Source organism: Budorcas taxicolor, chromosome 2, assembly GCF_023091745.1.
Source record: "Budorcas taxicolor isolate Tak-1 chromosome 2, Takin1.1, whole genome shotgun sequence".
NCBI lineage: Eukaryota > Metazoa > Chordata > Mammalia > Artiodactyla > Bovidae > Budorcas > Budorcas taxicolor.
Window position 1 is genome coordinate 57,776,236 of NC_068911.1, and position 27,674 is coordinate 57,803,909.

At 38.6% G+C, this 27,674-nt stretch overlaps 1 protein-coding gene across 1 annotated transcript in view; it reads right to left on the reverse strand.

The window, feature by feature from the left end:
• NUP35 (nucleoporin 35) overlaps window positions 1–18,484 on the reverse strand; it is a 32,792-nt gene extending 14,308 nt beyond the window's left edge. The window contains exons 1-4 of the mRNA XM_052664367.1: window positions 18,399–18,484; window positions 12,622–12,792; window positions 10,325–10,452; window positions 6,709–6,769 (exon numbers count right to left, since the gene is read on the reverse strand). Of these exons, the coding sequence (XP_052520327.1) occupies window positions 6,709–6,769; window positions 10,325–10,452; window positions 12,622–12,792; window positions 18,399–18,438 (400 nt within the window). The 5' untranslated portion in view covers window positions 18,439–18,484. The remainder of the gene's footprint in view (window positions 1–6,708; window positions 6,770–10,324; window positions 10,453–12,621; window positions 12,793–18,398) is intronic.
• Window positions 18,485–27,674: the final 9,190 nt, after the last annotated feature.

Here is a 27,674-nt window from a genome sequence, read left to right on the forward strand (position 1 = left end):
AATTCTGAGATAAGATAGGAAACAGCCAGAAGAGAAGCTGAGAAAAAAAACAAAACAAACAAAAATGAATCCATGAACATTTTTAAAAAGACACAGCAGCAGAACAGTTGCTTAAAGGAAGCAAATGGCACATAGAAAATTAGACAAATGGAAAAAAGAAACTATTAACTAAAGAAAAATTAAAATGTTACAGGAAGGATAAATTATACTACTTGATGCAACACTAAACAGCACCTATATAATCATAGTAATATAAAACACTGACAAAGGAATAAAGTTTGATATATTTCAATTATATTCAGATAATGCAAGGGAGATAATTATATTCAATTACCTTAAGATAAATATAGCAACTTTAAAAATAAAAATCAAGAATTAGCAATATAATTATATACAGTCGACTAAGTAATGGCCCTCCAGGATGGCTACATCCTAATCCCCAGAACCTGTGAATGTTACTTTACATAGCAAAAGAGATTATGCATTTAGGATTAAGGATCCTGAGATGGGAAGACTATGGAGGATTATTCAGGTGGACTCCCAATACATCCACCAGTGTCCTCACAAGAGATGTGATGTGATGATGGAAAAAGACTGGAGTGATACAGCACACTTTTAAGTTGAAAGAAGGGACCACAAACCAAAGAATATAGGTAACCACTAGAAACTGGAAAATACAAAACCAAAAAGCAGGGGAATGGATCCTCTCTAGGGCCTCCAGAAGGTATCAGTCTTACCAACACCTGGACTGTGGCTCAATGAAACTGACTCTGGACTTCTGACTTCTGGAATTACAAGAAAATAAATCCAAACTGTTTTAAGTCACTGAACTTGTGGTAATGTGTCATAGTGACAACAGATAGCTAATACAGCAACTTATTCAGGTAAGGGAAGCTAAATTCCAAAAGGAACAGCTCTAAGATCTGGACTGGCTAGTTCTGGAGGAATAAAGCTGAAGATTGCAGCATTTCATTATAGTACTGCATTTAAGTACTATGTGCTACTTTTAAACAATTTGCAATTAGTACTTTGACTAAAACATAAGATATTATCCCACTAAAATTAAAGACCAATCAATGGTACTATGGCTACTTTGGCATGAAACTAAATAAATTTTGGTCATTAATTTTAAAAAGTTAATGCCACAAGCAGAAAAATGGTCCCCCAAAGATGCCTATGTCCTAATACCCAGGAGTTGTGAATATGTTACATTACATGGTAAAGAGAAATTAAGGATACTATGGAATTAAAATCACTAATCATCTCATCTTACACAAGAAGATTATGCTGGACTAATAGAGTGAACCCAACAGAAATCACAAAGGTCCTTAAATGGCGAGGGGAAACAAATGATGTGAGATAAAGGCTCAACTAACCACTGCAGGCTTTGAAGTTGGTAAGAATGCATGAGGCAAGAAACATGGGCAGTTCTAAAAGCTGGAAAAGAGAAGAAAACAAGATTCTCCCCTAGCACCTCCACAAAAGAATGGAGTCCTACTAATACTCTGACTTTAACCCACTGAGACCTATTCCAGACTTCTGACTTCCAGAATTTTAAAATAATAAATGAGTTATTTGAAACCACTATAATCTGTGATAATCTGTGTCAGCAGCAATAAGAAACTAATATAACCTAGATTAAGGCTAATTTTACTCAATATATTAAAAAAAAAACTATGCCACGCCAAGTTGGGACACAAATATTCCAATCATCAGTGTTGGGATGTCATTGCCTCAAAACACTATATACATATAGCAGTTTCCTCTGTCTGCTGTAACAAACTACCACAAACTGAGTGGCTTAAAACAGCAGAAATTTATTCTCCCACAGTTCTGGAAACCAGAAGTCTAAGAACAAGTTTTCAGCAGAGTCTAACACCTACTGAAGGGCAGCAATCAAATAATTCCTTGCTTGCTGGCTCCTATAGCTTCCAGAAACCCTGGTGACTTTTGTGTTAGAGAACACAAAGGTTCTTGCCATTTAAGAACCTTTGTGATTTTGTTGGGTTCATTCTATTAGTCCAGCATAATCTTCTTGTGTAAAATGGGATGATTAGCAATCTTAATTCCATAGCATCCTTAATTTCTCTTTACCATGTAATGTAACATATTCACAACTCCTGGGTATTAGGACACAGACATCTTTGGGGGACTCTATTTCTGCCTGCGGCATTTTTTTTTTTAATGCAAAACAAATTATCTTTATTGATCAATTTCCCTAAATTGCAACAAGTTTTATAAGTTCTTTTTAAAATTAAACTTTTTAAAATTAATCACCCAAATTTATTTAGTTTCATGCTGCAATACTTCAATGTTTGCCTCACTTCATATCACCTTCTCCTCTGTATATCTCTCCTGTCTGTGCCAAATTTCTCTGTGCCTCTAAGAACACTTGTGATTGGATTTAGGGCACACTTGCATCCAGGTAATAACCAGGATTATCTTCCCCTCTTTTCCTCTCTCCTTAACTGTCCACCCTCCTTGAGAGATACCCCTCTCAAGATCCTTAACTTAATACGTTTTGGCCACAAAAAGCAGTACTCAGGGTTCCAGGAGTTAGAATATGAACATGTCATTTTGGAGGCAACCATTCAACTCATTACAACTTACATCCATCAATCCATTCAGTCAACCATTTTCTGACGTCCCTTTATACCCAGCTCTGTGATAGGTAAACAATGAAGGTATATAGAAGGAATCTCTGTCCTAAAGATCATAACCCAGTAATGGAGTAAGGTAAGAGCCTAGCAGAGAGAGTTCTATAGGCGTACACACGAGGAACAGCTAACCCAGATCAGAAAAAGAAGTGTCAGGGAAAAGGTGCTCACAGAAAAATCAGTCCTTTATCTGTTCTTCTGGGAACACTATTAGAATTCTGAGTTCCTAGCATCAACAAAAGCAGCCAGAAATGGCTATAATCTAAATATCATACTTAACCTGTTAACAGTATGCTAACACAAATAAGGACTCTAGCTCAGTACAAGTAAATGCTATACTGCTTGCAAAGGGTGACAAGTAAAAGAAAGAACTTCTCAAGAAAAAAAATGCAATTAAAAATAGGATGAAAAATAGAAGAATACTTAAATAGCAGAAGAAACCTAATCAGTGAGGATGGGGAAAGACAGGGCAAACATTCAATATTCTTTACCAGAGGCAATAATGATTGAAAAGTTTCTGAAATTCTTTAATCTTGATTACCTACTTTGTTGTATGACCAAGGTTTTCCTGTACCAGAAATAAGATTTTAAGAGATTTTTAACCTCAGTTAAAGAATTAAAAACTAACCAAAATGTCCTTATTACATACAAGTTCAGTTCAGTTCAGTCGCTCAGTCGTGTCCAACTTTTTGTAACCTCACGGACTGCAGCACGCCAGGCCTCCCTGTCCATCACCAACTCCCAGAGCTTTAAACTCATGGGTACAAAGACCTCAGCATAAATCAGTAATTCATACCATTAAGTTCTGTGATGTCTCTTTATAAAAGCTGTCAACCTCCAAAAGTTGAAATTTACAAATTATAGAAGTTTTCATGTATTTAACATTAAATGTAAGAGTTTAAAAAACGAAAAGTCTACATTTTCTCCCTCAATTTTCTCAACTCTTTTATTCAACTTCTTGTTTAGTATCGACCACGCATCATAGTCCTCATACCTACAACATGTTTTCAAAAGTATTCTTTTTCAAGAAGAAGCATTCTTTTTCACTTATGTCCCATTAAGACTTTCTATACATAAATTCTTTAAACTTAAAGGAGAAGCAGCAGTGGCTCCCAGTGGCCAATTTTATGACAGCGATATTTTCCTATCACAGTTTTTATATTTTCACATATGGTTTCTAAAATTACAAGAACCTCATAGAAGTTACAGTATTAGAAAAAATAGATTAACAAAAGAAAGTTTAATTAGCTTTAACTCTGTACTCTTCTACTTGACAGCAATAAGAATATTATAACACTTTTCAGAGAACTAAGAAATGCTTTAAAAGATAACATATTACTTAAATTACATGCTCTTCCATTTCCAAAGTCTCTGGAATCACTTACTGACTCAGCCAAACAGTCACTATTACAGCAAACAGTCAAGTAGCAACGTATTATCACTCAACAAAGCACTGTCACCTACCTATTCGTTGGATCAGATTAAGATGGCTAAAACCTGAACTAATTCCCCTAGAACATTTCACCTCAAGTATGTAACTGAAATAGAGGTGACATCCTAGATTTTTCACCATGATATGTGATAGTCAGAAATCTAAAGACATCACCCCAAGGTTTCTGTCCCCCAGTTTGATTGATTGGTAATTCAACCAAACTCTGATCCAAGTATTGCTGTGAAGGGATTTTACAGATAGAATTAGGTTATTTATCAGCTGATCTTAAAATAAAGAACTACTGTGGACTACTGCAGTGAATCAAAAGAATCAAATGATCCCTTAACAGCAGCAGATGGCAGAAAAGTCAAATCAGAACTACAAGAGAACCGAGAGGTCAGAGAGACTCAAAGCGTATAAAAAGAATTGATCTGCCATTGTGGCTTTTGAAGACAGAAAGAAAACTAGAAGCCAAAGAGTGAGGGCAGCCTCTAGACACTGAAAACCACCTCTGGCGACAGAGACCTCGGTCCTCCAACTGAATGCAACTGAATGACCAATGACCTGGACGCAGATTCATCCAGTTTCCAGAAAAGAACAGAGCCCTGCTAACATCCGAGCTCTGCCCGAGACATCTGACCACAGAAACTATGAGATAATAAACGTGTGTTGTTTTAAGCCATTAAGTTTGTGATAATTTGTTACAGCAAAAGTTCTTTAAAAATACAGATTCTGGTACCAAGTAGAATGCTGCTGTAATATCTGTAAGTGTGGACATGCCGTTAGAATAGGGCAGTGGGTGGAGGCTGGAAGAACTTTGAGGAAGATGATAGAAATGGCATTGAACAAGCCAGAAACCTACACTTTCAAGAGCACTGCCAGTGATGGCTCACACACCGCTTGAAGAAATCAAGATTTGGAGGATAAAAAGATCTGTTTGTCACTTGCTATTATTTTGTCATCCATTTTGCCTTTAAACAGGAGTGTTGGGCACATTTCATTTATATAATTGTCCATTCAGTTCATTTAAATCTACTGTTTTGCTAGTGCTTCTTTCATTTCATCTGTTTTTGCTGTTGCTTCTCTTTTCCTCCTTTCCTGTCCTGTTTTCCGTCTAAGCCACCCCCATCTCTGACCTGGGTTAAGGTAGTAGCCAACTATCTGATCTCCTTGCTTCCACCCTGTCCCTTACTCCCTTACTCACAGGGGCAGTCTCGTCCTATTTTTTTCTACCTTTTCTGGGTAAAGACCAAGTGCTATTAATACAATAACCCCCATTACCTCTCTGGCCTCATCTCCTAGTATTCACCCCCTCCCTCACTCCAGTTCACACTAACTTCTTGACACGTATTTGAACACTCCAGACACAATCCCACCTCAGTGCCTTTGTACTTGCTTCTTCCTCTGTTTAGGAAACCTTCCCTAAACATTTTTGAGCAAATGTTAGTTTTCCATAACTATTTGTAGTAAGCAGAATAACGCCCTCCCACCCCAGCTGTCCATGTCCTTATCCCTAAAACCTAGGAATCTTACATCACATGGTAAAGGAGAATTAGGACTGCAGATGTTAATATTGCTAATCAGATGACATTAAAATAGGGAGATTATCCTGGCTATCCAGAAGAGCTGGAAGTCATCACCCGGGTCCTTAACACAGAAAGAGCAAGACTTGACATGAAGCAGAATAATCAGAAAGATACAATGTTGCTGACTTTAAAGATGGAGTAAGAAGACCAGAAAGAAATGTGGCCAGCCTCTACAAGATGGAAAAGACAGAAAACGGATTCTTCCCCAGAGCCTCCATAAATTAACATGGGCTATCAATGCCTTGATTTTAGCCCATTGAGACCCATTTCAGATTTCTCACCTCCAGAACTGTAAAAATAATACACTGAATTGTTCAAACCACTTTTAAGTTTATGGTAATATGTTACGGCAGCAAAAGAAAACTAATATGCTACCTTAGTTATATAAGCCCTTATTTCCCACTTCCCTTTGCTGCTTAGTTTTCCTCCACAAAATATGTTACCTTCTAACAAACTATTTACTTTACTTATAAATGTAAATTTCATAAGTAAATGTAAGCTCCATAAAGGCAAAGATTCTATTTTTTTCCAGTTTCCCAGGGCCTGGTACATGATTGTATGCCAAGTATTTGCTGAATGAACATTTGATAGATTATAAATATAAATACATAAATATGCAGGAAAAGCTGTGCTTATGATGATGCTGACAGTGACAGAAATACCATTAATCTTAAAGAAAAACAAGATATAATCAATGGCTATTTGTAGTCAGTGACATTCATATTTACAGCTATGCATTAATATCTCTCAAAACATCTTTATTATTCAGTCTGCATTCCTCTTCTCAATTGCAACTTTTTTTTTTAATTACAGTTTTAACAATTCAGGAGACAGAGTAGAATATCATAACCTTATCTGTAAGTTCAGAAAAGAACCAATATACAAATATTTCCTTCCTAAAGAAAGTTACTGACATTTGAGAAAGTCTCCAAGTTTGAAAAATAAGACAAAATTTTGGCAGTTACCAACAAAGGTCTTACTATCTTCATTCAAAGAGTAAAAAACTGTCACTGTATTGGAAGGCATTGCTTACCTGTTCCAGGAGTAGTTGTCACAACTCCAACGAGAGGACTCTGCATTACTGAAATGTTTGCCTACGCGAAAACAGAAGAAAGTGTTCAGGTCAAATGCAAAGTTCTAACCATAAAACAAACACAGTAAATGTCGAAGAACTTCATTCAACAGACAATTGAATGTCTACCAGGTACTGGCAATGCCTCTTATTAGCTCACAATTGAAGAGTACTTTCTAAGTTTGCTTGTTTTGTTGTTTTTTTCTTTAAGTTGAACACTACTAATCTAAAAAGGCAGATTCGTTAGCGTATTATAATGTTTAAAATAAGAAAAGCTGCACTAGGTAAAAAGACACTATTTTCATTAACAGTAACACTGCTATTTGTTTTTAGTACCTAAAATACAGTATTTGAATAACAGATATAAGGGTGATTCTTCAAATCTTTGAAGTTCAAACTGAAAAATAGAAAGCTGGCAAAATTGTATTTTTAAATTGATATTTACAAATCATGAAATAGTATAGATTCAAATCAGTCTACACAGTAAACAACAGCATATCTCTGCCTCTACTAGTAAAAAGTAACAAAAACTAGTTCCTTTAAATCTGAGAAAATTAAAGATTCAAGTAGTTAAAAAATCTTTCTATAAACAAAATAGAAAACAATAGTAGCTAATCGAGAATGAGAAAGACTCTTTCTCTAGAAGTAAACAGAGAGAAAACTTTTTTAACCGATTTTGATTAAACTAAGAAAATCTAAAATCTGGTTATTACCCAGCAACCAGACCAAATGTCAAGAAATTATTAAAGGAGGATACAAATTCACTGTTCAATTCTTAATGAGAACTTATGAGTAGAAAGAGGCTGACCAAAGTCTCAGCGGGTAACACTAATTTGGACTTTAATAATATTCTTAGCAATTTTCAAGTCAAAAGCTTTATCTACAAATTATGGCTCATAAGATTTTTAAACATTTTGAACATAGCAGTAACTATAAACTCCTTTTCTTTCCAGGTATTATCAGAGGAGTAATGAAACGTGGCATAAACTTATAAGCCAGAGGTCCTCATACCAAATTAAACATCAGATTTACCTATCAACCTTTAGAAAAATACAACAGAATATTCTGGACTTAGTTAAGTTTATCACAATACTGTCCAAATATAACACAAGCCACACAAGTAATTGTTTTAGAGTAGGCATGTATATCTGTTAGGGAAATTATAAATAAAATGGAGGGAGTCGTGTTCAGGCTTCAGAAGCTGGAGAGCAGGCCTCTGACTGACTTCTCACCATGTCAAACTATGTGCTTGCCAGCAAGCACACCAACTGTTACCAGCAAATCAAGTGACACTTTAGGTAAGAAAGGGAGTGGCGTTTGTAATTTCTTGAGCCCCTGGAGGCCTAGCCAGCCTCCCAGGATCTAAGAAGTCTTATGACTCATAAGGTAAAAGAAACAGCAGTGTAAAACTTAAAAACCAGAGCTGTATTTTTGCACACAAACTGATGACGGTATTGTTTTGCAGCTTGGAACTATAAGCGGGAGTCCCCAAAAACCTCACCCGTGGAGTGGACACACCACCCAGGACTCTCTTCCCTAAAAGGGACTCCGGACTGCTGTTACTCTGGACTTCCCAGCACTATTCAAGTCTGGATGTGGGTTTCAGCACAATTTGGTGATATGTATGCCACAGTTCTATTGTTTCTCCACAGTTCTACTGTTTCTATTTCTTTTCTCTTAGAGACAGTATATTGAAATTAATCAAATAACCCTTTATTGAGAATTGAAACTGTTTACTGTGTGTGTAGTGAATGGCTTCTTTTGTTAACCAATCCTTCTAACCTAAAATGAAGGATTTAAAACTTTCTGCAAAACAACATCTCAGTTAATTATGGGACTAGCCACATTTCAAGTGTAGACAGCCATACTTGGCTAGTAGCTACTACACTGAACAGGAGGGCAGGTGTACAAGTGTTGGTAAGAGAAAGTATTCTGTCTAACACAATGAATTAATTTTGCTTTGCTTTACAAATAGGCCCAGTAGGCCAGGTGTATCAAGCCTATAATCAAAATTTACTGAAAGCTTTTTCTACTTTTCTTAAACTTGCCAATAAATATACTATATCTGATTTAAAGAAAGGCCTTTAATATTCCTCCAAATCAAACAGCATAAGTATCTTTAAACAACGAACTTAGCAGTTTAGCTGAAACACTTTGTTTCTGTATCCTACTAAGCATAACAGTAATAGGAGAGAAAACTATAAAAGCTCCTAAACTTGCTACTTAAAAGAAAAATCCATACTACCTTTCAACTGACAACCAAGACTAATCATAGCAGTATTAGCACAACATTGTTCTTGTAAACACTGGCTCTAGAGTCAATATTCCCCAGATTTAAAATCTGACTCAACTAGACTAACTGCCTTGGGCTTTTGGTGTCCTAGTTTCCTCAGTGATAAGATAAAGCTCCTAAGAGATTTATTCATCCCAGAGTCACTGTGAGGATTAAATGAAACAATACATGAGATCAGGGCATGTACACTACAGGCACTTCATAAGTATTAGACACTTTTCTGTGCTATCAGTCCCATCAAAACAATCTCTACCTTACGATCCATAACTGCAAGTAACACTGGCAGAACACCTACATCCACACCAGCCACGATTTAACATCACCATCAGAACACCTACACTAGGAACGTACTAAGCCATCACTCATAAACATGCAGAAGGAAGCATTTTTAGTAAAATAAGTAAACAGTGAATAGCCCTAAAAGAGTATTCAGTTCAGTTCAGTCGCTCAGTCGTGTCCGACTCTTTGCGACCCCATGAATTGCAGCACACCAGGCCTCCCTGCCCATCACCAACTCCCGGAGTTCACTCAGACTCATGTCCATCCAGCCGGTGATGCCACCCAGCCATCTCATCCTCTGTCATCCCCTTCTCCTGCTGCCCCCAATCCCTCCCAGCATCAGAGTCTTTTCCAACGAGTCAACTCTTCACATGAGGTGGCCAAAGTACTGGAGTTTCAGCTTAAGCATCATTCCGTCCAAAGAACCCCCGGGAATGATCTCCTTTAGAATGGACTGGTTGGATCTCCTTGCAGTCCAAGGGACTCTCAAGAGTCTTCTCCAACACCACAGTTCAAAAGCATCAATTCTTCGGCGCTCAGCCTTCCTCACAGTCCAACTCTCACACCTATACACGACCACTGGAAAAACCATAGCCCTGACCAGACGGACCTTTGTCGGCAAAGTAATGTCTCTGCTTTTCAATATGCCATCTAGGTTGGTCATAACTTTCCTTCCAAAGAGCATTAGTCTTATACTAATAAAACCATCCCTAAAAATAATGACCTCAAATCATCACAAGGTACCTGAGATCTGGATAAAACCCTGGATCTTCATTTGTTAAGTCACAAAACTATGTATATTGAACTTTTTAAACAATCGCTGACTGTTTACCATAGAGTAAACAGTAGACTCTATGGTAACTGTCCCTAATGCTTATTCCTATGCAACAGAGTTATACTAAAACAGACTTCAGGGAAACATTCCAAATTACTGACCCTCACTGTATAACGACATGAAAACATGAAATGAGTATGCATGGTCATCAATGAGGATGTGTATATCACCTGTCTTCTTGAAGTTAAAGGTGTTGATCCAAGTCCTGGGCTGGAAATGTCATCATATATGCTTCTAACTGGCGGAGCTCCACTTTTATCTTTATGAGCTGGCACAACTGGCTGTGGTGGTGATCCACCTAACAATGTACAAGAGACATAGTCAGGTGAGAAAACAAAGAAATCTTCCATCTATCTGGTAAGATCCTTTAATATTTTTAAAATAATGGCTTAAACTCCTGTCTCCCAATGTTTCTCAAACCTTAATACACAGAGTCACTTGGGCATCTTGTTAAAATTCGGGTTCTGTCTCAGACCGTGTGGGATGGAGCCTGAGATTATGAATTTCTAACAAGCTGCCAGTGATGCCAGTATTGGTGATTCACAGATTGCCCTTTGAACAAAAGCTTCCAGAAGGACTATATAGAAATTTTAGTTTTTAGTGAATGCATACAACTTTTGTCTTCTCTACAAAATGCTTAACAATTCAATACCAAATTTAATCCTATTTCTCACTTGAAAGTAGAATATTAAACAGCTCCAGTTTGTATATACCTGAAAAAATATAATATTTTAATGTGGAATTTGACTGTCAAATTCCCATGTTTCTCACAGTAAAAATTTATTAAAGTACATAATAAACATACAGGAAAAGGACCAACTTAGGGGGCTACAAAGAGGCCTTCTTAAGTCAGAGAATCATCAGTGCCAACTGGTAGAGCAGCCCACACCGTCTGTAAGACTAATGTCTGAGTCAAGACAGTGCAGCAAAAGCCATTCACACCAAAGCACAGGCTATAGAACGAGACTGGCCCAACCTCTGACTGTCTGTGGTCACTAACCAGCGAGCTCCATCAAGCTCTATGCCGCACTTAGCCTCAGTTTACTCCTTTAAGAAACGGAGACAGTACCAACTACTTGTTAAGACTGATAAAAGAACAGGATAACATATAAAATGCTTAGGATACTCCCTGGCTCATAAATACTTAATATATGGTAGCTACAACAATAAAATAATACACTTGAAATATGTAAAAATAAATAATCTGTCCAAGATAATGTTTCTAACTGAATCGCTTCAGTTATAACTTATGATAATTCTCCGATAAATCTTTTTAAAAAAATTATAAACCACTTTAACACAAATAACACCACACATGCATGCGTACTAAGTTGCTTCAGTAGTGTCTGACTCTTTGCCACCCTATAGACTGTAGGGCACAAGGCTCCTCTGGCCATGGGATCCTACAGGCAAGAATACTGGAGTGGGTTGCCATGCCCTCCTCCAGTGGATCTTCCCTACCCAGGGATCAAACCCAAGTCTCTTACATCTCCTGCACTGGCAGGTGGGTTCTTTACCACTAGCGCCACCTGGGAAGCCCAATAATACCTTAAGGACAATTAAAGAAAGAAGAATTTCCATTTAAATATCTATTAAAACACTTATTAGCTCACATTTGGAATTCAACCATTTCTGTAGCTCTCACTACCCATGGTCAAAATTTCCAAACTATCTTTTAAAATATCTGTTTGCTAAAAGAGTCCTGTATTAGATGTTTCATTTACGTAACAATATTTTGTGCCGGCAACTGCAAAGCATAGTTTGTGGAATAAGTCCCTTCACTAAACACACTGAGTGAGAATCTTAACTCACTAAGACTAGAAGTCAATTTCATATCTACAAATTTACAAATTATACTTCTTTTGAATATTTGCTGTTATTATATTAAGACAAATTTTTTAAACTGAATCCAGCTGAAGCTGAATGACCATATTCCCCTCCCCCTATCCAAACCCACTTTAACATCTCTGAAATAGGAATAATTTACAAAAAATGGCAAATGGTGTATCATATTTAGTGTTTTTCTTTCCTAGTGGTGCTTAATGGTGAGTGTTACAATCAATGCTAGATTGAATAAAATGCAGTATGCATATTTTTAGAGATTCTTAGAATTAAAGTAAATTACATTGCTTACACCTGTTTCAACTTCAGTTGATGAAGGTGAAAGCTGTATCACTACTCTTTTTAAAATTCTAGTACATGTACTGATAGTACTTAAAACTACACTAAGCAATTTACCTTTGTTGCTGTCTAGTTACTAAGTCATGTCCAACTCTTTTGAGACCCCATGGACTGTAGGCCCCCAGACTCCTCTGTCCATGGGATTTCCGAGGCAAGAATACTGGAGCAGATTGTCACTTCCTTCTCCAGGGGATCTTCCCAACCCAGGGATCCAACCTGCATCTCCTGCATTGGCAGGCAGTTTCTTTATGGCTAAGCCACCAGGGAAGCCCAAGCATTTACCTACCTGCAAGTAAAGGTGATCTCATTTCCATTACTCCTATAGAAGGGCCACTAATTGATCGAGGTTGTGGAGTCACTGGAGCTGGCAAATCCCCCATTAAAAAACCAGGTAAGAATTGGGCATTAACCCCTGGCTTTGGAGATGTGGGTGAACCCAGCATCATTGGTTCAGATCCTAAATGAATCAGAAAATAAAATACAGAGAAAGGACTTCAATGTAATAATAGGTAACAAAAAGATACAAGGACCAGTATACACAATTTTGAGAATTTAATAAAAATTGTTAAATATTACAGAACCACAGTTAAATTATTTTAAAAACCATTAAAATTTTTTCCAAAAAAATATGAAAATATTTTGCATTAACAAAATAATATTTGACAGCTGTATACATTATTTCATAGATTTAAGAATCAATGTTCATTTTTAAATTTTTGCTTATTGACTAAAAAAAAATCCCTAATACATACAGGACTTTCTGGCAGTTTCTACTATGTAACAACCAAAAACAAGGACAGGATGCACTAGCAACATAAAGTCTAAGCAAATTAGACACAACAGGTTTAGCTGTATGTCCCGTTTTTCTTTCCCCATACACAAAAACCATGTCATTTCTATAATAAAAGTGTAATTATGCACACATTAAAGCACACATGAAATAACAGTGATGACAGCATACCAACTAAGAAATATGCTTTGGGTAATTTTTTAGAACCATTCATTTTAAAGTTAGGAATAATCAATAAATCTCCCTAACAGAAAACCAATTAAGAGGAGAGCTGATACTTTGTGATGAACCGTTCAAAATTATTTTTCACAATTTATAGGATAGGTAATATTATTATGCGAACTATGAAAATAAGGAAGCTATAACTTCCTCTAATTTCAAAACAAAATAGCACAGTAAGGAAAACATGAGCTCTGGAGTCAAGAGACCTGGTTTCAAGTCTTTCAGAAAGATGGACATAATCACATCTCCCAGCTTTGATTAGAAATATAGCAAATAAAGCACTTAACTCAAGTGCCTAATATACAATCAGTACTCACAAATATTAGTTATTATTATTATAGTACAATAGCCAAAACTTACTGTGTACATGTAAAATTTGCAATTTCTGCTTATGAAAATTTAATTTTTCAATTATCTGACAAGGCTGATTTGTGATTTATGGAACTCAGAAAGTTCAAACACTTGATATTTTATACAGCCTTTATTAACTACACCGTAACTTTTAACTGCCTCAAAATTGTGTTTAATGCTATCCAAATGCTGTCAATTAATTACTCTTCCTCTTATTTCTCATTACAGCAGACCTTGATAGTAACATGTGGATCACAATAAACTGTGGAAAATTCTGAAAGAGATGGGAATCCCAGACCACCTGACCTGCCTCTTGAGAAACCTATATGCAGGTCAGGAAGCAACAGTTAGAACTGGACATGGAAAAACAGACTGGTTCCAAATAGGAAAAGGAGTACATCAAGGCTGTATACTGTCACCCTGCTTATTTAACTTATATGCAGAGTACATCATGAGAAACACTGGGCTGGAAGAAGCAGAAGCTGGAATCAAGATTGCCAGGAGAAATATCAATAACCTCAGCTATGCAGATGACACCACCCTTATGGCAAAGTGAACAGGAACTAAAAAGCCTCTTGATGAAAGTGAAGGTGGAGAGTGAAAAAGTTGGCTTAAAGCTCAACATTCAGAAAACAAAGATCATGGCATCTGGTCCCATCACTTCATGGGAAATAGATGGGGAAACAGTGGAAACAGTGTCAGACTTTATATTTTTGGGCTCCAAAATCACTGCAAATGAGAGACTGCAGCCATGAAATTAAAAGACGCTTACTTCTTGGAAGGAAAGTTATGACCAACCTAGATAGCATATTGAGAAGCAGAGACATTACTTTGCCGACAAAGGTCCGTCTAGTCAAGGCTATGGTTTTTCCTGTGGTCATGTATGGATGTGAGAGTTGGACTGTGAAGAAAACTGAGCACCGAAGAACTGATGCTTTTGAACTGTGGTGTTGGAGAAGACTCTTGAGTCCCTTGGGCTGCAAGGAGATCCAACCAGTCCATTCTAAAGGAGATCATTCCCGGGGGTTCTTTGGACGGAATGATGCTGAAGCTGAAACTCTAGTACTTTGGCCACCTCATGCGAAGAGTTGACTCATTGGAAAAGACTCTGATGCTGGGACGGATTGGGGACAGGAGGAGAAGGGGACGACAGAGGATGAGATGGCTGGATGGCATCATCAGCTGGATGGACATGAGTCTGAGTGAACTCCTGGAGTTGGTGATGGACAGGGAGGCCTGGCGTGCTGTGATTCATGGGGTCACAAAGAGTCGAACATGACTGAGCGACTGAACTGAACTGAACTTGACAGTAACAATGCAAGCACATGAAAAAGGAAAAGAAAGCAAATACTGAAATAGGTGTGAATAGCTATATTACACTGTAATTACTTCAAAGTGCTAATTAATTACCATGTTACCATGGTACTACTACATATTTCCGAAGAACATAATAGTAAAATCAAATCAAAAGTCTAAACTAAAGCATATTATGAACATATATTCATAAACTCAAAGTACGAACTTTTAGGTACCATCTCCCAGCCCCAAAAGAGAAAAAAAAAACATATATGGGCTTCCTAGGTGGTGAATTGGTAAAGAATCGCCTGCCAAGGCAGGAAACACAGGATCAATCCCTGGGTTCGGAAAACTCCCCAGAGGAGGAAATGGAGATCCACTCCAGGATTCTTGCCTGGAAAATCCCATGGATAGAAGAACCTTCCATGGGGTCGAAAAAGAGTCAGACATGACTTAGCGACTAAACAACAGCAGCCAAGTATACTAAAAATTAAGTCAAAAAAATTTTGACACATCTAAATACATATTGTGATACAATGGAAATAACCAGAGTGAGGAGAGCCAAAGGACTCTTAACTAAACTGTCACTGACCACTGAGCCCTCAGACTAATTTTCCTTAGAGAGTTATATTGGTGGATCCTCAAGTCTTAAATTTCCATTTCCAAGTCTCTACTCCTAAACTGTTAAGCAGCGTGTCTTACTCAGCTAGCATCGTTTGTCGAAGTATCCATTAGTTTTAGTGTTCCATTAGGTGCTGCTGCTGCTGCTAAGTCGCTTCAGTCATGTCTGACTCTGTGCGACCCCACAGCCGGCAGCCCACCAGGCTCCCCGGTCCCTGGGATTCTCCAGGCAAGAATACTGGAGTGGGTTGCCATTTCCTTCTCCAATGCATGAAAGTGAAAAGTGAAAGTGAAGTCGCTCAGTCGTGTTGGTGCTAGGAATGTTCAACTACTGCACAATTGCACTCATCTCACACGTTAGCAAGGTAATGCTCAAAAGTCTCCAAGCCAGGCTTCAACAGTACATAAACCGTGAACTTCCAGATATTCAAGCTAGATTTAGAAAAGGCAGAGGAACCAGAGATCAAACTGCCAACATCCGTTGGATCATCGAAAAAGCAAGAGAGTTCCTGAAAAATATCTACTTCTGCTGCAAGGAGAAGATCAAAACAAACTGTGGAAAATTCTTAAAGAGACGGGACTACCAAGACCACTTGACCAGCCTCCTGAGAAATCTATATTCAGGTCAGGAAGCAACAGTTAGAACAGGACATGAAACAACAGACTGGTTCCAAATAGGGAAAGGAGTACATCAAGGCTGTATATTGTCACTCTGCTTATTTAACTTATACACAGAATACACCATAAGAAACGCTGGATGAAACACAGAAACACCATAAGAAGGGCTGGATGAAGCACAAGCTGGAATCAAAATTGCCGGGAGAAATATTAACCTCAGATATGCAGATGGCACCACCCTTACGGCAGAAAGTGAAGAACTAAAGAGCCTCTTGATGAAAGAGGAGAGTGAAAAAGTTGGCTTAAAACTCAACATTCAAAAAACTAAGATGACACTAAAGTGACAGACTTTATTTTGGGGCAGTCCAAAATCACTGCAGATGGTGACTGCAGCCATGAAATTAAAAGACACTTGCTCCTTGGAAGAAAAGTTATGTCCAACCTAGACAGCATATTAAAAAGCAAAGACATTACCTTGCCTACAAAGAGCCATCTAGTTAAGGCTATGGTTTTTCCAGTAGTCATATATGGATGTGAGAGGTGGACTATAGAGAAAGCTGAGCCCCGAAAAATTGATGCTTTTGAACTGTGGTGTTGGAGAAGACTCTTGAGAGTCTCGTGGACAGCAAGGAGATCCAACCAGTCAATCCTAAAGGAAATCAGTCCTGAATATTCATTGGAAGGACTGATGCTGAAGCTGAAACTCCAATCCTTTTGGCCACCTGATGCGAAGAATTGACTCACATGAAAAGACCCTGATGCTGGGAAAAACTGAAGGAGAAGGGGACGACAGAGCATGAGATCGTTGGATGGTATCACCGACTCGACAGACATGAGTTTGAGTAAACTCCAGGAGTTGGTGATGGACAGGGAGGCTTGGCATACTGCAGTCCATAGGGTCGCAAAGAGTCGGAAACGACTGAGCGACTGAACAGAACTGAGGTGCTGGGAAAATGTTTATACCTCGTCTGAAATAAGGATTTAAACAACATCAGCTAATATCAGATTTCGGACTAGGGGTTTATTCATAATTGTAACCCCAAGAAATATATACACCAGAATGCTTTTGTTAAGCAGAAGACTTTCATACTGGAAATGAAAAATTTTCTGACCTCTAAAATAATACAAGACATAAATACCTAGGCCATCTTTAAATGTAGCTGAGTATCTCCACTAATATTATACATTTAGATTTTCATACCTAATAGTAAAACAGTTCAAGTTACTCTATTGTCAAAAGAAACTGATTTTGTAAAAAATATGGCCAACATCATATATCCTTCAATTCTAATAAAACTCATTCTACACAGACATATCGTGCTGCTCTCCTTTCCAAACTCAGAAAGTTGTAATCGAATTTTCAAATACGTCGCTATTATAGTAGACCGTTTATTTTCTGTTTCAAGCTATTCCACGGTTCTCACAAAACCCACAACTCAACCGACACACACACACACACACACACACAATAATCGACATCCAAGGTTGACATGCAAGATTTTTTTTTAGTGCCCCCATTATATAACGGAAATGATTTTTAAAATCATTACAATTGAGTCATTTTCCCAAGATAAAGAAAATGAAGCGAACTCATGGCTTCCTATTAAGGGAATATCTCAACGGCTGTCATCACCTGGTTAATTAAATATCGAACAACTCAAGTTTCCATTAAAAACACATTCCTTTTGCGAATCCCGGGAGGAGTTGGAATCAAGCAGTAATGAGAAGCCTAGATGATCGAACGGCGGTGAAAGGTGACCGCGCTCCAGGGCACCGCCCACCCACGTGTTCACAGGTGAGGACCTTCCCACCGATTCACAGGATCCGGGAATCCAGCATAGCGTCTGCCGCGCCGGCGGAGTCTCAGGTATGGACACGTCTAGCTCTGGCTTGCGCGGAGGATACAAAGCGGCTTAGTCACCACAAGACCGCCGTTTCTTCGACTTCCTCGGAGCGCGCAGCGTCCCGGAGCCCCCTTGGTAGCTACAGGGTGGCGACGCCTAGAGAAGGGGGCGGACTTGGAACCTGGGGGCGAGCCAAAGGGCTAGCTCTTTGCGGCTTGAAATTAGCAGACAAGACCCTACGATTACTGTCTCGCACGTGCCCGCTTCCAAGCTGACAGTGTGCATCGCAGTGCTAGCGAGGAAAAGCAGTGTTTTACTCACCCAACGTGGGCGCCTGGGGTTCCACGGCAAAGGCTGCCATCACAGCAGCAGCTGTACTCACCCCTGGACCTTCCTGATTTTCAAAAATGGCGGAAACTCTCCCCACGGGTAGGGCCGCGCTACCTTATGGGATTGCGTAACTTCCGGACATGCGCTGTACCTGTTGTGGCGCTGGCGCTGCCTTTTTGGCATAGGGCAGCAGTCTTTGCTCAGACTACTTGTGCGGGAAGAATTTCTCTGGTAAAGTGATGAAACAACGTGGAAGTTGTGATTTCGGGACTTCATTGCTCACCTGTGAGCCTCCTGATTTGTTGGTGCTTGAGTCGTATAATAACACAAGTTACTGTAATGCTTTCATAGTTAGCGAGAGTTTACCCAGTGCTCTTTCTCAAGTACCGCCGGGAAAAGTTGCCTTTGAGAAACAGATGGTGCCGCTTTCCAGTGTCAATTTCTGGGCCTAGCTGCATGAAACCATTCTCAAAGCATATTTTCTACAATCTCTATGGCTTTTTTTTTTTTTTTTTTTTTTAGGTTATATAAGCACAATTTTAGCCGTGTCCTACTCTTTGCGGTCCCATGGACTGTACAAATTCTCCAGGCCAGATACTGGAGTGGGTAGCCTTTCCCGTCTCCAGCGGAATTTCCCAACCCAGGAACCGAACTGGGGTCTCCTGCATTGCAGGCTGATTCTTTACCAGCTGAGCTATCAGGGAAGCCCATTTTACTTAAAAGCATAATTTATACTTGCTGTTTTAATATATGTTAATATAAACAAAAGATTAAATAACGAAGGCTAATGCTACACACCCGTGAACTCACCACATTGCAGAAGCCTGTGTGTTCCTCCCTATGCCATCCCTGCTGTCTGCCTTTCCCTGCTACTGCTGCTGCTGAATCGCTTCAGTCCTGTCCGACTCTGTGCGACCCCATGGACGGCAGCCCAACCAGGCTCCCCTGTCCCTGGGATTCTCCAGGCAAGAACACTGGAGTGGCTGTGCTGCTTTTCTTTAGATATTATTTGAAGAGCGCGCACACAAACACATTGTATATATCAATATGTGTGTGTGAAAATAAGTTGTTTAGCCATTTGCAGCAACATGAATGGACCTGGAGATTATCATAATGAGTGAAGTAAATCAGACCAAGAAAGACAAATATGATATAGCTTATATGCAGAATCCAAAAAAAAAAAAAAACTAATGAACTCATTTACAAAACAAAAATAGAGAAAGAACTTATGATTAACAAGGGGAGAGGACAGGGAGGAAGGATAAATTGGGAATTTAGGACTGACATGTCACACTGCTAGTTTTAAAACAGATAACCAACAAGGACCTGCTGTATAACAAAGGGAATTCTCAACACTGTAATAACTGAAATGAGAAAAGAATTTGAAAAGGAATTCATGTATGTACATGTATAACTGAATCACTTGGCTGTACATCTGAAATTAACATTGTTAATCAACTATAGTATAAAATAAAAATTAAAAAATAAAAGGGAAAAAATGTGTTGTTTAGTTTTTGCTCACTTACTAATTAAAGTGATATGCTACATGGGTATATTCTGAGATGCTCTCTGATCCATACCAAACTCACTATCCCTCAAAGACTCACCATCCTCTCTATTTCCTCTGAGGTTTTCCTGAAATCCCAAATCCAGCCAGGATTTTTCTAATTTGGGTGAGGTAGTAACAATTACAGCATTAAATGACAAGTTTCCAGAAATCAAAACTTAAAACCACTTACAGATGAAGTGACCTTTTCTTAACAGATGTTATGAATGGGTTGAACTCTATCCCCCAAAATAAATGTTAAGATCCTAACCTCCAATATGTAGGAATGTGACCTTATGTGGAAATAGGGTCTTTGTAGATGTAATCATGTTCAGGTGCAGTCATACTGAATTACTACAAACTTTGTCGCTTAAACCAACACAAATTTATATTTTATAGTTCTAGTGGCCAGAGATCCAAAATGATTGTTATAGGACTAAAACCAATGTGTCAACAAGACTGCTTTCTTCAAGAGGCTCCAAGGGAGAAACTGTTTCCCTGCTTTTCTAACTTCTGAAGGCTAACCATATATTATGTATGCACTTAGCTTTTGGCCCTGTCCTCCTGCTTCAGAGCCAGTGGCATAGCATCTTCCACCTCTGACACTGCTTCTCTCTGCTTCTGTCGCCCGTGGTCTTTTCCTCATATAGTAAAATCCCCCTCTGCGTCCATTTTATCAGGACCTCTGTAATCACATTTAGGGCCTACTCAGACAGTCCAGGATAATCTTCCCACGGTGGTAACCAGTTGTGGTGATTAAGCTAATAATGATGTCTAAAAAGTAACATTCATAGATTCCAGAGATTAAAATGTGAATACCTTTGGAGGCTCTATTCAGGCCACCACACCCAGCGATTTCCTTTCTAGAAATAAGGTACCAAGAAAAGTTCATCAATGAAGGGATTTTAATATAAATTATGATCTAGTGAAATAAAAGAACATCATGCACCCGTTAAAAAGAATAAAATGGATTGGATATGTGACTGTATGTATTGATCTAGAAAAATCTCCATGGTTGATGTGAAAGAAGCAATTTGAAAACACTACATAGCATCATTTCATTTTAACTTAACAAAAAGTATACATCTGAGAACAGATGCAAAGAGACAGAGACAGAGACGCTTATTTAAATAAAGGAAAAATCTAGAAAACATTCCTCCCAAACTATTAACAGGGAAGGTAGAATGGGAGAGGGGTTTGTAAATCAGGGGGCTTAAGAAGGGCCCTTATTTTACCTTATATAACTTTTAATAGTTGATTATAGGCATTATTTACTATTTTTTAGTATTCTTCAAATTAAAACACTTTCTTTACTTTAAGAAAGCCATTTTCCTTCAGTTGCTTTTCAGTCTTCTACCCTTTAATTGTCTCTTTCCTTACCAAGTTATAAAGATGCCTACTTGTCCCTCTCACAGAAACTTTCCTTTATCTTGTTCTTTGTCCAAGCTGCTGCTGCTGCTGCTAAGTCACTTCAGTCATGTCCGACTCTGTGCCACCCCATAGACGGCATCCCACCAGGCTCCCCAGTCCCTGGGATTCTCCAGCTACCATGCACTAATTTTTCTCACATTTTCTCTCCTTTTCTCAAGATCTCAAAATAAGAGCCTACAGATTTTCGTAGATGATCTATTTCCCTAACTTCACCACCTTATTGTTTAATTCATTACATACAGGCTACTATGTAACTCTTATGAAACTACTGATCCCCAGCTATTTTTCTCCTTGTGGCCAGATTAAGCCTGTCTTCTTGATATCTGCAGTAGTCAACAGCTTTGACCATCTTTTTGTCTAGACAGTGTTTTCCATGTTTTTGGTGAGGCTACACTTCCTATTTTATCCCATAACTTTCTAATCTTTTTCTGGTTTTTCTATACCTGATCCTACTTTATTCTAACCTGCACATATTATTAATAGTCAAGACTTTGTCCTCCTTCTTCTTAAATTCTTTATGTTCTCTCTGGGAGTCCTCGTGAATTGTCATGTCTATGCCAAAAAAAAAAAACCTCCAATACTGTAAGCCCCAGCTCTCTCTAAAGCCAACTGATACTTTCCCAGATGCTTGATGAACAATCCACCAGCACATCAAGCCTCAAAAATAAAATCATCTTACCTTAAAACCAGCCCCATTCCAGTTGTCCCTTTTTCTATTGACTTCTTAGAAATTCAAAATCACAGTATGTTAGAGTCTAAAATGATACAGACATTTATTCAAAGTCCAGCTCATACACTTAAATCCTGTATTACCTCAATTTGTATTAAATCTCTTTAGATTGTAAAATAGAAACAATACCTACTATGAAAGGTGGTTATGCTTAGTACAGGCTTCCCTGTTGGCTCAGTGGTAAAGAATCTGCCTGACAAGGCAAGAGACATAAGAGAGGTGGGTTTAATCTGTGGGTCAGGAAGATCTCCTGGAGAAGGAAATGGCAACCCACTCCAGTATTCTTGCCTGGGAAATCCCATGGACAGAGGAGCCTGGTAGGCTCCATGGGAGTGCAAACAATTCGAACGACTTAGTGACTTAACAATTACAACATCCTTAGTACAGTGCCTGGTCCGTTTTGCTTTTTCTGCCTTCCATTTTCCCTTCCATCAAACATTCAGATACCAAGTCCTGTTCTTTCTCTCTCCTCAATGCCTAGACAATTGCAGTCAAGTCTTAACAACACCGTGGCTTCAATCTCTCCCACCAAACACCACTATCCAATGCTCCCTTCCTTGTACACACTAGTCGGCTGTCCAGAACTCTCACTGACTTCCCACTCCCTACAGTAGCCTCATTTTCTTCAACTTTACAAGCTTCACGTGTGCAGCGCATGCCAACCAATAGTGTCTCCCATTACACTGTATACATTCTCACCCAGGCAACAAGAGAGAGGAAAATCAGAATCCTTTGGGGGTGGAAGTTGCTATAGACTGAATATTTGTGTTCCCATAGTTCATTTGTTGGAAATCCTAACACCCAGTGTGATGTTATTTGGGAGTTGGGAACTTTGGGAAGTGGTTAGGTCATGAGGGTTAAGTCCTCATGAGTGAGATTAGCGCTTTTATAAAAGAAACGATCCAGAGAGCTCCCCAATCCCTTTGGTCATGTGAGCATAGAGCAATAAAATGCTGTCTGTAAGCCAGGAAGCAGGCTCCCACTTGACACCAAATCTGCCATATTGATCTTGGACTTCCCAGCCTCCAGAACTTTGAAGAAATAAATTTCTGTTGTTTATACCTTCCCCCCAGTCTACGGTATTCTGCTGTGTGTGTGCTCAGTCACTTCAGGCATGTCCGACTCTTTGCAGCCCCATGGACTGTAGCCTGCCAGGCTCCTCTGTCCTTGGAATTTTTCAGACAAGAATACTGGAGTGGGTAGCCATTCCCTTCTCCAGGAGAACTTCCCAGCCCAGGGATTAAACCCATGCCTCCTGTATTGCAGGCAGATTCTTTACCATCGAGCCGCCAGGGAAGCAAACAGCCCAAACAAATTGAGACAGGACAGTAGGAGCATCTCTTTTGCTGATTCAACAGGCACCCTAAAGGGAATATATATTGTCACCCTACCTTCACCAGAGTTGGTTGAGAACCTCATTTTCAAAACAGTCTCTTCACTCTCTCACCCTAGCTTTCTGCTCCAATCAGTTCTCCCATTTTTCCCCTTTGCAAGTGTTTCAACATTTTGTGAAAGATCTTCACATTATACCCCTAGCTCACAGCAGTACCCCTGTTTAGCATCTCTTTGCTTTCCACTGCAATTTACAAATTCCTGTTATTGCAAGTGGCAGTTCTCTTCCACCATGAAACTTGCTCCAGCCCTGCCAGCCTTTAATAATCGTTTCATCTCAAAAGGTACAACACATCATTTCTGCAACTCATTTCCTACAAGATGCTTTTAAGTTTTCTTTTCAGCCCTACTAGATGAATTTTCTTAAGGACAGGATCGTAATATTTTCTATTCTGTTTTTCTCACTTTCCGACAAAACTATGTTGAAAAAGTAAATGAATGAACAAATTTTAATGACAAACTCTATATAAACATTGAATAAGTGTAATTATCTGATATAACTTATTTGATGCAATTTTCATGTTTTAAAATGTTTAAAACAATAATTTTATACATTAAATCTATTAGAAGTGCTTATTATACATATTATAAATGGAAGACCTATTTGTAGTTCTGTTTATCCTTTTTTAGTAAAATGAAATTTCTATAAAATCAGATAAAATGGGTTATCTTGAATGAATACCATTGTATAGCACAATTTTACTTTGTATGTTTCTTGTTAAACTACAATCTTTAGAAATACTGCATGCTCATCATAGTCTTCCGCACATGGATATTATTATCTTAATTGCAATACTTGCTTTCCTACTTTCTTTTCTGAACATGGTAAATAAAATGTCGAAGTGGAACACCTGCTCCTTATTTCTATTCTGGATTTGTGGTTCTCTGAATGCTGCCTTCCAGTGACACATGATTCCATCAAACTGTTATTTTTGTAGATCATTGATTTTCAGATTTATATGGAATAATCTTTCATTTAACAAGGTTTTGTGCAGATACTTAATACCTACAACAGACCTACTCTGGTTGAGGGGAAGAAAAATAAAACAGGAAAAGTGCAAGCCCCACTAACTCAGGATTCTCTCCCCCTCAGCTGTCAATGATCGCCTTCAAATGACCCCTGAAGCACTTGGGTGAAATCCCTACGGCTACAGAGAGTCCAATCTGAAGATTAGTTTCTGGCTATATACATTTCAACTTTCTTCTAAACACAAATTTTTAAAAAGTCAGAAATGTATTTGAGACATGAAGTCTCAAAATGTATTAATTTTCAATATATTTGATGTATTTGCAGCCAAACTACTGTGTGTCTGTTATACACACTAAATACTCATCGACCTATTTATAAATGTCTATTAATATTCAATGTTTGTATATAAACCTAAATTATTAAATCCCACTCCTAGTCTACTTTAAAAATAAAAACAATCTTGACACTGAAGCAAAGAAAAATGATATCCATCTTTGGTAGGAATTTAGGGAAAGAATAGGGTTTGTCACCTTTGAAAAGAGAGCCAAGAGAGGCAACATTGTCGCACTCATGTTCCCATCCTCTGAGCTTTTGGCAGCTGGTGTTAGCATGGACAGGCCATGACGTAGATTGTGATGTCACATAAAGCATATGGAGAGATCATGATTTCATAGGGCCCAGGGACAAGTGATCTCCAAAAGAGCTTTATGGTGTTTAAGACGTAGGGATTTTGTCCAGAAAAAAATGCAAATCAATTAGTTGTTATTTGCATTGTCTGATCACTATAAACAGTAATGACCAAAGCTACATCTTTATAAACTAAAATCAATATTATATTTGGAAACTTACCAGCGTTTTCTGATTTCATTATAGTAAACAACTGGCAGAAAGAGGGTAGCCAAACATCAAAAGATATATCAGTTTAGCTGACTCACTCATCTTTTAACCGATTAGATGGTTCTTAACACCTGTTGGGGCTGCCCTCGTGGCTCAGCTGGTAAAGAATCCACCTGCAATGTGGGAAAACTAGGTTCGATCCCTGGGTTGGGAAAATCCCCTGGAGAAGGGACAAGCTACCCACTCCAGTCTTCAGGCCTGGAGAATGCCATGGACTGTATAGTCTATGCGGTCACAGAGAGTTGGACACCACTAAGAGGCTTTCACTCACTCACTCACTAACACCTGCTGGAAGTAAAAAGACATCAAAACTTACATATAACTGTAGGAGAGAGTGGTGAACAGGCAGAACACAGGTGTTTTAGTGCAGTGAGGCTATTTTGTATGATATTATCATGGTGGACAGATGTTATTATAAATTTGTCAAACCCAAAGAATGTAGAACACCATGCGTGAATCCAAAGTAATGTAAACTATCGATTCAGGGCGTGATAATGATGTTTCAATGTAGTTTCACCACTTACAACAAATGTACCACTCTGGTGGGAGATGTGATAAAAAAAAGGAGGCTAAACATGTGTGAGGGCAGAAGGTATGTGGGACATCTCCATACCTATTGTTCAGTTTTGCTATGAATGTAAAACTGTTCTAAAAAATGTAACTTTCAGGTGTTATAAATTATTTTTTATAAATTAAATATATTATAAATAAGATTTCATTTCCTGCTTTTATATGTGAACTATTAGAGAGGTTTAATCAGATACTTACAAGCCCCATGGAAGTTTTAGCAGGAAAAATGGATACTGAAAAAAATAGGATTTACTTTAGAAAAAGCTTTGTCTGGGACTTTCCTTGAAATAATCCTCTGTAATAAGGGAGGGCAGAAGCAGTGGAGGAAGAGGATAGCTGAGCACATCCTTTAAACAAGAAGAGCCATGAGTTGATCCTTGTTGATGGCCAACTGATTATAGTATTCTCGAATTTTGTGTATTTTGACATTTTCCCAAGTTAAACTCTTTTTTTTAAAGCAATAAGGAGAAGGGATAGACTACCCACTTCAGTATTCTTGGGCTTCCCTGGTGGCTCAGAGGGTAAAGAATCTGCCTGCAATGCAGGAGACCCCAGTTCGATTCCTGGGTTGAGAAGATCCACTGGAGAAGGGAAAAGCTACCCACTCCAGTATTCTGGCCTGGAGAATCCCCATGGGCAGATGAAGCCTGGTGGGCTACAGTCCATGGGGGTTGCAAAGAGGTGGACACAACTGAGCGACTAAGCACAAGCACAGTACTAGGGTGTTCAAAGATCATACATTCTCTCCCAGTTTATGTGAATAAATGAGAGTGAAAAACCAATGAAAAAATTACTCTTTTCCTACTTGATAATGTCTTCATTTAGAGAAGTAGCATTTTGTTGAGGAGAGGTGCAAATCTTGACTAAATAAAAATACTTAATAGTTATATATTGGAGAAGGCAATGGCACTCCACTCCAGTACTCTTGCCTGGAAAATCCCATGGACAGAGGAGCCTGGTGGGCTGCAGTCCATGAGGTCGCTAAGAGTCGGACACAACTGAGGGACTTCACTTTCACTTTTCACTTTCATGCGTTGGAGAAGAAAATGGCAACCCACTCCAGTGTTCTTGCCTGGAGAATCCTAGGGATGGGGGAGCCTGGTGGGCTGCCATCTATGGGGTTGCACAGAGTCGAACATGACTGAAGCGATTTAGCAGCAGTAATAGTTATATGACATTAACAACTCTAGGACTTAACTTTTTAATCTGAATAGTGGAAATTATAGTAGCTACAATGTATTGACTTATTCACTCAGTGATATATAATATCATTTAATATTCACTATTCAATATTCAATATATATTCAATAACTGAAATTTATCCTAATGCTCTTCTATGTCACTCCACCTATTACATAGCTTTTAAAGCTTATTTGGCTTCTTCCTCCATTAATTCACCAAACAACTCTTGCCAACATCACCAAAGACCTCCACAAGGCTAAATCCAAGACATTGTCATTTTATATCTCATATAACTTCTAGCACCATTAGTTCACAGTAAACATTCTTTGAAATTCCCCCTTCCTCTCTTGCTTTCTCTCCTGCCTCTCTGATCATGTGGCTAAGTCTCTTTTCTTAGCTTATCCTTCCCTATCTACCCCAGAAATGTTCCCAGGGCTCAGTCTCATGGTCTGGTCTTACTCTAAACTCTTTCTCTGTATAATAGTATTCACATCCATTGTCCTGATGACTCTCAATTCATATCACCAACCTAAATCATTTTCTGACATC